Below are 11,545 nucleotides of genomic sequence, written 5' to 3'. Positions count from 1 at the left end.
GCACTATGATTTCTCAACAGTATGAAATTAAGTTATTTCTGTTATGACTGCCACATAAAGAAATTATAAGGCCAATCAATTTTACTTCAAAGAACATCTTTTATAGGACATTTTACCTAATGAAACATTTGTCACATTGACAGCAGAAATGAATTGAATTAGTTTAGGTTGCTTCAGTTCTGTGTTCACCTATTCTTTTGTATGCTTAACTGGTGTCATAAGCAGAGTGAGCTAACTCTATTGATAGGAATTTAGAACAATACACAATCTGTAATATTTTATTAACTTCCTTAGGTACAATGAGTGCATTTTTGTCTTTTAAAGTCATACTCTAATTAAAACATTCTAAAAGAGCTTTTCAACCTTTTGATTGATAGTACCACTTTTAGGATATGGCAATATTCAAGTACCATCAGTTGCCTAGCAAGGTGTCAAAAACGTGATGACCAAAAACAAAAAAAAAGAAGAAAAAAAAGGAAAAGTGACAGTTGTAGTCCTTGACTTACAACAGTTTGCTTAGTGACTGTTCAGTTACAAAGGGATTGGAAAAAAGTGACTTATGACTATTTTTCACTGTTGGAGCATTTCCAGGGTCATGTGATTTACACTTGGATGCTTGGCAATTGATTCATATTTATGATGGTCACAGTGTCCCAGGGTCATGTGATCCCCTTTTGCAACTTTTTGACAAGCAGGCATGGCCAGCTCAATGTTGCTCACATAGGGTGGTGCCTGTGGGGAGGCAGGCAGGACTTTGGGGGATATCCAGAGGTCTCTAGTGGAGGGAGGTGGGACTGGGGTAAGTGCCAGGGCATGGCTAACAGAGGAGCCTCACCATCCCTCTTGGGCTGTGCAGGGGACTCCCAGATGGTGGTGCAGGCTACCTGGAGCCCTGGGCAGTGGAAAGCAAGTGTCCAGCCCAGCCCTCAAGCTCCCAGGGCACCAAGACCCTGCAGCCCAACCCAGTCCAGCCTCACTTGCCCAAGGGGGTACCGGCTGCACTTACCTCCTCAAGGTTGCTGCTGCTGTGCTCATTCTCCTTGGGAAGGTTGCTCATGGTGGGTGCAGGAGGGCAAAGTGTGCAGATCAGAGGGAGGCCCACTCCCTCTCCATGTGAGGACACCCAGCTCTGTAAACAAAGCATCCTCAGCGATAGGATGGGAGACCACCAGGAGAGGCCAGGAGGGGGCAAGGGAATGGCGAAAGGGCAGCAGGGCTGCTGGTGGCAAAAGTGCTAAGGCAGGACTTCCTGGATTCCCTCCCTTTCTACCTCATTCCAATCTCCTTCCCTGCCTCTCTCTTTCTCATTCCCATCTCCTCCCTGCTTCCTTCCCAACCTCCCTCTCATTCCCATCTCCTTCCTTCCTCTTTCCCTCCTTGCCTCACCTCCAGCTGATGGTGCCTTTCTTCATTCCTTGAGGAGGGTGACCCCTCCCCAGCTGCATTTCTGCCATTTTTCACTGCCATCTGTGTGCGTGACTGGCATGGATGGTTCCACGAAGTTGTAGATCGGCTCCTGGTTGTCCTGTTTTATCTCTTCTCTCTCCCTCCCTCCTTCTCCTTTTCTTTTCGGTGCAGCTCCAGCTGACTCCTCCTTCCAAGGCTGCAGGTTTTTTCCCTCCCTATTCCACCAAAACTGCCTCCTTTTATAGCCTCTCCTGTCTCTGCCATCCTCCTCCTTTCTCTTCTGGGTGAGCCAAAAGTGCCGATCCTGGGGCATTCATCTTGCCGCAGCAGCTCTTCTAGCTCCTGAGGACTCTCTCACGGCAAGTCCTGTGCCACACCACTTTAGCTCATTCCCTGCCCCGCTACGCTTGGCTAGGGAGGGCCATGTACCACGTGCCGGGTCCCAATGTACCACTGGTTGAAAAGCCCTGTCCTAGAGTATACATTCATACAGCTAATTTTTTAGCAACGTCTCAAAGTAGAAAATCCATCAGGCCTGTTTAAAATGTTTGTTTTCTATTTACATATTCGCAGTAACTGCTGCCAATGGAGTAATTAAATATGATTCATAAATCAGCAATGTCAACTGTGTGTAGTTACCAGAATTTTCTCCTTTACCCTAATATGTAAGTACAATAAATTTTAGTGAGCAACTTCAGATAAAAATAGATTAAACTTGTTTTTCAATGATTTTCTGGAAAATAATATAATAATAATACCTGGTATTTGTGAAACGCTTTTTACGTAAACACAATTATGAACAAACTTTTATTTGAAAGTAAACATCAACAATTGGCATAAAATCCATAAAAATACAGTATTTTCTATTCAACAATATAATCTTAGTACAAAATAATGACTCCAATTTCCTGCCTTTTGAATGGATCTTAATTGATGATTCAGTCCTCAATAGGAAATAAAATTTCTTTACATTTTAAATTCACCTTTTTGTACTTTGTCAGGAGGAAAAAACAAAATTAACATTCTCAGTTAAACAATTTGTAAAACTTTTTAGCAGTTTTAAACAGAATGTATATAATCATGGTCTATGGTACCAGACAAAAAAGTAAACTGCAACCAGGTTTTGGAGCTGTGCATCATCTCTACAGTTAATCAGTAATGAATACAATATTTTTGAAATTTTAAAAAGTTTTATAAAAATAAGCTCGAGAATGCAGTTGTAACTTACCTAACATTTGCTGTACTATTGGAATTTATGTTGCACAAAATAACTCCAAGGTGTATAATGGAATAACACAAAAGCAAAATTGTTTTACATTGCATTCTCCCAAGTGGTCACAATTTATTTCTTAGATAATAAATGTTATTTCCTATCATGTTAAACTTTCTACAAGGATTAATAGCAATCCTTTATTCATTAAGACAAAATAGTACAATTTTCCTGGAAAATTTTTGTTCTTAAAATATTAATACATGCAACAACTTTATTTTGTTTATCATAGCATGTCAATAGTAGCAAAAATTCAGATAAATTTACATGAATTTCAGCAGTCCTATTTTAGTAACGTATAAAGAAGCGTATATTCTTTCTATATACATTGGGGTGGTTTACTTCTCTACTATTTCTGCTATCAATGAAAGTGTTTAAAAAATTATTCAGAAAAGGATCCCTTGGAACATTGGGTTCCAGACAATAAGCAAGCCAAGAATAAATGTTGGATTCTAAGTTTGGCTTGTTAAAAAACAATAAACCAGGAATTCTGGTTTGGAAATAATATTCTACCAAAAAAAAAGCAATAGTAAAGATTGATCAACAGATACTATAATGCTTTCTCAGCTTTGATAAACAAGAATTTAGAAGCATTGTTTTGTTTTGTATCATCTGGGTCAATGTGAACTCTAAGTTACTCAGAATTTTAAACTAGAACAAATAAACAAGTTGTAATTAATTAATTAATAAGTGAACTTTTTTCAGTTTTAATAAAGCAAACAGCAATTTATACTTACATAGAATCAATTGAAACCATCCTTCCCCACCCCCACCCCCCAAAAACTATGATTATTCGGAAAGGAGAAGCATGAAAAGGAAATAGAAAGCAATACAATGATGTCTAGATATGAGAATTTTTTTTAGATTTTGTCAACTCTTATTCGTTCAGGGTTTAAAATTACAACACTTGCTAGAAATCATTGCCTGCACTATTTCATTTATTTTGGCATTATTTTCTACAACTTTATTTGCTCACTTTCTTAGGATCAGTATTTATTAAGAAGTGTTGGAATGCAATAAATATTTACATAGCAAAGTTTAAACAATTGTCCCAGAAAAAGACAAATTTGGGCCAAAGGATATTTTTACTCTTTACATTTTAAAGAGTGGTATTCCATTTACTATCTTAAAACAACTGTAGTTCCAAACTAAAATTATTTTCATATTTTTTCAACTGGACATTACTTCTGAGTAAATACAATTGGACTCCTAAGGATCTCATCCAATGACATGGGTACATGGCTTCAATTGCTCCAAATGATAAAAACTTGAGTGTTGAATTCTCTGGAATGCAATTGAAATTTAATGGTTCCTGGAATTAAATCAATTCTTTTTATTTTTAATGGACTTGGAATTCAAGCAGATTTTTTTTTATAAAAATTGCTGGTTTAAACCATATATGACCAAAAACGATACAGTACTGAAGAATCATTCTCTGGTAACTTCCAATACTTTGAATATATTATTGCTGAACACTGTCCTGAAGTATGGCCTGGAATCTTTACACATGAGATTGCATAAAGGAATTTTACCAGCATTGGCAAGATCTTCTATGTCCCAAATTTCTGGCATACTGCAACCAGGCCTAAAAATATTTATAAATATTATCAGCAAACAAAGACACATATCTTTCAATGAAAGAATTCTGTATCATTTTTATGCAGGTCAAGAGCCATCTCAGGTTTCACATCTCACTTGTTAGAATGGGGCTCAATTCATTCCCTTTTAGCCACTGCCCATACATTGTTTTATATATGTAGGCCCACACACATTTTAGACCTCTATATTACATGTGTCCTAAATTACAAGGAGTTTATGTATAGAATATTCTTCCAACTTCAGACTTTCTCCTCTCAACATGTTGATACAATAAGAGAGATGCAATGAGAACGTAGAAGCCTGGAATATGGCTTCATTTCTGCCTTTTATCACATGAGTGAAATGAACCAATGGATTTTAACAAAAAGAAAGGAGACTGTAGTGAACATTGTGAATAGAGCACAAAAATGTATTCAGAAGTGAGCAAGAAACTTTCCTGGGTTAGATCAAAGCCAAATACACTGGTTCCCACAGCAATTTCTCACTATGCCATAGGCTTCAAACAAAACCCTCCTGCATTATTTTCTAGAGGTCACTTTAGGTAGGGAAGGGGATGGGAAGCTTTTCTTTCATACATTAAAATTCAAAAGGGTTAAGCTAATATAGAATTATTTTGCATTCCAGTCTTAAAACTGGAATACAACCAGCGTGACAGTTCTGCTGAATTACAAGTAGATAATGATGCATAGAGGAATTGATTTATTATTTATTACTGAACTTCTATGGCGAAGCTTAACAGCAAGTTACAAATTTAAAATTTAAAAGCCATTTCCACAAGGAAACACAGTAAAATTTTCTCGAAATTTCATGGAAATTTGGAAATCTCATGATCAAATTTATCTTAATATCTAAAATAAAAGCAATACAGTAAAAGCATAAGATCATGTTTTATTTCCCACGGCTATAAAACTCTTTTAATTTACATCATTGTTTTGAAGAGTATTTTAAACTACTGGAATACGGTAATTTATCTAAATTTTAATGTATAACTAAGATAAAAATACACTATACAAATAGCATTCAAATGGTTGAAGGCACCAGTGTAGAAACAGGAGACCATGACTTAAACATGCCTAATCTTGCCTTAGGCATGAAAGCCCACTGGATGACTGAGCAAATTACTCTCATTCAGTCAACTCACCTCAAAGGGTTGTTTGGGGAGGAGGGGAGAAGGGAGGAGAAAAGAATGTTGGGTTTGTTCACCATCTTGAGTTATTTACAACAACAACAACAATAATAACAGGATATAAAATAAATAAACAAGGACCAGAATTTCCATCACTAAAGTGATACAACTGTAAAGAACATCATGCAACCACATCATTTTATGAAATGGGTGATGTTAAAAGGGATCTCAAAACTTTCCTAGTATGTGTTAGAAAGTAGTATTTTTTTCATTGAACATTTGTGGGAAACAATTTATTGTTTTATTACTGAATACTTACTTAGTTCGCCTCAGGCACCAAGCATCTTCTAAAATATAGTAATTTACTCCCATTTTTAAAAGTTCTCTTCTAACTTCTTTTGCAGGTTTTCGGCTATACATGGAATAAACAATTTTCGTTCTTGCCCTTTGCAGAAAAGCAAAAAAATTACAATTGAAGAGTTGATAGTAGATGTACCCTAGGTAATTTATTCTTGCATCCATTTTTACAGAATAAAATGCCTTCTTGTTAATGTAAAAGAAACCTAGCTATCTATTAAATTTATAATAAAGGAGATAAATAAAATTAATAATAGGGAAACTAAGAAATTAGGAAATATATTAATATAAAATCTTTTGCTAGAAAATCAGAAAATGGATACTGAACATAATTTAATAATCTGTAAATGAAATTCTGCAAGTGGTCATATATGAATTAACACATAAGAGTTATGGATCTACCAAAAATCTTGTGAATGGTGAAATATAATCATCACCTGCTGGGAGATATGCCTGAGGTCCCATGGTAAATGGGGCAGTTTCCATGATTTAATGGCAAAACGAAAGGCTTAGGTTGAAGCATTTCTGAAGCAATTAAGGGAATGACAGTAATCCTTGGGCAAAAGATCATACAAAGCTACAACGTGGATGCGAAATCTCTTTGAAGAATTTATTTTCAAGCAAATGTACATAGTTGCCTAATTCACAGTGACTCCAGGAGGATTGCTGAAGTAAAACTCCCAATACAAAATCCTTTTCCTCCTGGCAACAATGATCACAATGTGGGTGACCAGATTTGGTGACAAAACCGTATCTTCAGGCCTTTTGAAAAAGAATGGAGGACGCAATTTTATCTCTTTATGACTGATGTTCTGGGAGGGAGCTACCATAGAGAAGGCCCTTCTTCTTGGTCACACTAGATAGATCTCCTTAAGTGAGGGGATTGTAACATACCTGCCTCCAATTTGGTGGGCAGTGTAGACAAACTATATAATAATGTTTTTAAGATCAATGAAGTTTTGATATTTCCTGCTGAAAGCTGATTGTTACATAGTTGGGTTGTAGCTAGGAATGCAAAATCAGAATAGAATGGAAGGCCAATATATGTAAAGGGCTTCCATAAGGAATATGAGTCAGCTAATTAAGACCTCAGTAAGACTGTTTCCATGAACATCAATGGACAACTGAAGAAAAGCTAAGGACCAACAAAAATTAGAGTGAGATTATATTAAAAAAATAAAGTAGGATTAACTGCAATATGCATACAGTAAGAAACTTTAAGTGCGGAAGAGTGCTCTGAAGAATTAGGTCTCAAAGAAGGTCTGTTGCAAATCTTATGGATTGAATTCCATGTCAAAAAGGACCTGGTGGAAACTGGCCAGGAAAGGAGGAATAAGCAAAATATGGTTGGAAAAAGCTTATGTGGCATTAGGGAGTTACTTCTTCATCTTTTTCCCCGTTAAAATCAAATACAGCAGGCCCCTTAGAAGTCTTTATTAGGAAATTTCTTCAGTGTTGATGTTGGCACATACAAAATTATATCTTATAGAAGGAGTGGATTCAAACAACTGCAGGGACAAGCAAAAGAGTGCCTAGAAAGATTATGAGGGTGAATAGGAGCATTGGGACAAGATGACCTATAAATCTGTATCTCAAAATGGACTCAGAAAGACTGAGGTCTGGGAGGGGAAGTGGATGGTTTAATGCACAATCTAGATCCTGCACATGCACAAATGAAGCTTTGCTCGCATACCTGCCACTTATGTGGCCTAGTTCCTAATAGGCCACGGACTGATACCAGTCCACAGCCCAGGGATTGGGGATCCCTGTTTTAAAATAATTTACACGATTCTAGGCATCTTACAATAAAACAAATAAAAAACAAGATATACAATATAAAATCAGCTGAGCATGATCTGACAATTTATACAACCAGAATCTAATCCTCTAACTCTCATAGTTAGAAGAATATTTTTTAGAATATTTTATTCTCACTTTGTTGCTACAAACCAATTTTGAAATCTCAAATATGTTACCTTACTAATAATCTAAAGGAGAAGATATTGACCTAGATTTGGTAATAAAACTTCTTCTATTCAAAACATAACAAGTTTATAAGAAAGTCTGGCCAATAATTTTTTATAACTTTTTTTAAAAATCAAAACATTTATAGCACACTTGACATTCTTTAGTAATCAAGTGGCACAGTGGTTAGAATGCAATATTGCAGACTAACTCTGCCCATGCCAGTTTGATCCTGACCGGCTCAAGGTTGACTCAGCCTTCCATCCTTCCAAGGCCAGTAAAATGAGGACGCAGATTGTTGGGAACAATATGCTGAGTCTGTAAACTGCTCAGAGAGCACTGTAAAGCAGTACAGTGTTATAAGTTATTGCTATTCTTTATAAAATATTGACTGGATGAATTCCTATATAAGATCAGTTGTACACAATCACATTCTTTTGGAATTTTTTTCTACCCAGACAGTAGTACTTATTACATTCAAATGTATCTATCTGCTGAGGTAAGTTAGATTTAGTTTCAAATAGAAGGGAAGCATATCTTTTATGTTAAAATTGGTTGTTTGGAAACAGCAATATAAAGCTGCTGCAGTAGAACCTAGGTAGAGATGAATACAACTTTTACAAAGTTTTCCATTGTCCTTCTTTTCTACCAATTTTCAAGTTAATTAGAGCACACTTTTGAGCAAGTTGCTAATCATGGCAATCAAGATGAGGCAAAATTGTCTGGTTTAAACTAAGATTATTATCTTTGTGAAGGGCACAATTGCTAAATTTAATTTGAACTGAACTTTACATCTGTTATCTTATTTTTATTAAGATTTTTTTAAATTAAATACAAATATTTATTTTGCTAATAAGGTCTTAATTGGTTTTACATACGTAGAGTTTAAAGTTGTATAATGTTTTTTTAGAGAAAAAAGAATAGAACTTTTCTTATTTAATTTGTTGCTCATATTGACCAGAAACATCACAATTAACAAGAAAAATAATAAGCAGCAAATAAAAATTAAAACTCAAATCCATGGCAATAAAGACCTGCTTCCTGTAAATCAAAACTGAGATTAAAATTTATTTAAAGGAGAAGAGTAAAGAAAAAAAATACTTTTTAGAAATTAGATTTTATTTGAGTTCCCCTTTAATGATGGATATTCTTTCTTGCAAACTCTGGTTATCCTAAATGAAACAAAATATTTATCAATTCACCCATTGCTTTCCATGATAACGCTTTTTCCTAAATCAGTCATTATTTATTTGTGACACAGGGCAACATTCATTATAAAATATAAAAACAATTAAAAAATTGAAATAATTAAAATAAAAAATTGAAATAATTAAAGCAGCACAAAATAATATATACAGCATCAAGCAGCATCAAGCAAAACTGTTACTATGGATATAAATACATGCTCTTAACACATTTGAAATTCCAAACCTGGGTTCACGACCAAGTCTTCATGATTTAATGGAAGGACAACAGGTTGGGGTCATTCTACTATCTGGAGAATATTCCAGAAGACAGGGTCTACACCCAACATTGCTTGACTGCTAGAATCCACACAGCATGCCCAACATCCCTGACCAAATTGGACTAATGGAAACAACTGGAAGTAGATGGTCCCTTAGGTATCCTTAATATTTATATTATGCTATGTATGTTTATTCATCTATTTGAACAAATGAAAAACAATTCATACAGTATTCCTACTACAATGCTTTAGTAAAGTGATCAAATTTAATTATTTTTAACTTTTGTATTGTATTGATGTTTTTAAATTCCTTGTAAACCGCCCTGAGTCCTACGGGAAAAGGGCGGTATATAAATTCAATAAATTAAACTTAACTTAAACTGACTTAACACATTTATTTGAAATTGGCCAACTGAAATTACCCATTAATCTAATTTAATTTAATTATTGCATTTAAAATAATCAAAATTAAAATAAATAGCTAAGGGGAAGGTTGTTCATTCACACAATTGGTCTTATAGTAGTCCGAGTATTACTTCTCACAAAACACCAATTTCTAAAAGATAAAATAATGAAGTTGCTGCTTACAATGAATGTCAACTTCTACTTAGTATATTACCTCCCACCACATTTAAAGGAAAATATTAATTGTACCTGTTTTTTAAAAATTCTGCTGAAAATTAAAATATTAAAAAAAATATTAAAAACAGAGTGAGACAGGAGGCTGATAAGTACCAAGACTTATACATGGGCATACTGGGTGTCCTACAATTAATAGCAGTACCATTGTTTATTATGAATATTACTTTTCCCTCCTGTTTGTGTCAGATTCTTATACTTTCATATTAATAGTTACAACTAGAAAATTCCTACACACAACAATCACAACAAACCTTAAAATATGTACTTAAGCCTTACCGTAAACCCGCATCCTCATAATGGGGATGATTCACTACAGGTCGTTGTGCAGATAATTTTACACTTGCCATTGTAGGCATTGCACCGGCAAAAACAGAATCTGAAATAAAAGAATATCTAAAAATCCAGGAATAATTGGAAAAAGAACTAGAAACTACCATACTTTTTTAGGCTGTATCACTTTTAAAAATCAACTTCTCCCTACAAACTATAAAAAATTTATACAATTTTACATAATCTTGTAAAAGTTTCCTTTCTATTTAAAATATGCCTTTTCATTCAAAATGCATTTTATAATTCCACCTAATAATAGCATTTATAAAGACAGTTCTTTCTTAAACTCCATCACTTACACAGTAGTCACAATAAATCAAGACAGCAGGAATAACTGTTCAGTGTTAAACGTGTTAGCCTTCTAGTAGATTTTACATTCAATATTGCAATAAGAAGAGTTTTCTACTCTTGTTTTACCTGGCTTAGTATTTGCTTTTATCCACAGCAGTAGTTCTTCCTGGGGCAAATTGCTAAATTCTCCCACAATACTCCATTCTTTTTGAAGATTTGCTATTCCTTCAAATGCCATCATTGCCAAAATTGCAAGAACAAGTGTTCCAGGTTGGATTTTGTAAAAAACCCATCCAAACAACTGTGAAAAGAAATGATTAGGCACTGAGATGTTTCTTGATAGTGTTTGCATGTGTAGGAGGACATATGCATATTAGATGAAATATATCACAATGTATATTAGATAGTGAGGATACGCATACTATATGCCACACAAATAGAGTAAAAGACAGTAGTGTGTAACACTGGCCTGAGGGATACACCAGGCTTTGCATAACATTTAGTTACCCAAGCACTGAACTAGCACTTTTACCTCTGTATTAGAATCCCAGTGGGTGGATTGAAAATAATTTATATGTTTCTTAAAATTGGAAAGAAACTTGTTGCTATCATGCACAATGTAGGAAAAGTAGAACTGTAATATTAGTATTTCATATATTTCAAATATAACGTACTGCTATTATTCTGTCCATGATTCTGTACATTCATATACAGCAACTTCTCAAACAGCAGCTACTTCATTTGCAACAATTTACAAATACAGGTAATCCCCGAGTTACGAGCATTCACTTAACATTCCTTCGAAGTTATGTGACCAGTGCCCCCTAGTGCTTACGAGCAAGTCCCAAAATTACGAATATTGCAGCATCACAGCAATCATTCGCTCTTACGAATGACCACAGAGGCTCTGCAACATTCACTCTATTCCCTCCCATTCCCCAAAACTGCTTCCCCCTCCCTTCCTGTAGCACCGGACTCACTTACCTTACAAATCTGTCTCCTCTCTGCCACGGTTTCTTTCCCTTTGAGGGAAAGGAGAGTCCGCTTGAAATGCTTTTTGCACCAACAATGGAAGCTCCTGGGTGCTGTAATA

The 11,545-nt window shown here is 35.1% G+C and overlaps 1 protein-coding gene across 2 annotated transcripts in view; it reads right to left on the bottom strand.

The window, feature by feature from the left end:
* Nucleotides 1-2,187: 2,187 nt before the first annotated feature.
* The window catches only part of DPY19L1 (dpy-19 like C-mannosyltransferase 1), a gene marked incomplete at its 5' end in the record, with an annotated part of 88,745 nt that continues 79,387 nt past the window's right edge, over nucleotides 2,188-11,545 (bottom strand). For both annotated transcript variants that reach the window (XM_083377862.1, XM_083377863.1), the window contains 4 exons: nucleotides 2,188-4,262; nucleotides 5,722-5,847; nucleotides 10,108-10,207; nucleotides 10,579-10,753. In XM_083377862.1, coding sequence (XP_083233988.1) covers nucleotides 4,106-4,262; nucleotides 5,722-5,847; nucleotides 10,108-10,207; nucleotides 10,579-10,753 — 558 coding nt within the window. In that variant the 3' untranslated portion in view covers nucleotides 2,188-4,105. The remainder of the gene's footprint in view (nucleotides 4,263-5,721; nucleotides 5,848-10,107; nucleotides 10,208-10,578; nucleotides 10,754-11,545) is intronic.

The sequence above is a fragment of the Vipera ursinii genome (genome assembly GCF_947247035.1).
Source record: "Vipera ursinii genome assembly, chromosome: Z".
In the NCBI taxonomy this organism is placed as follows: Eukaryota; Metazoa; Chordata; class Lepidosauria; order Squamata; family Viperidae; genus Vipera; species Vipera ursinii.
The sequence above is the reverse complement of the archived record's forward strand: the minus strand, read 5'-3'. Positions and strand labels throughout refer to the sequence as shown.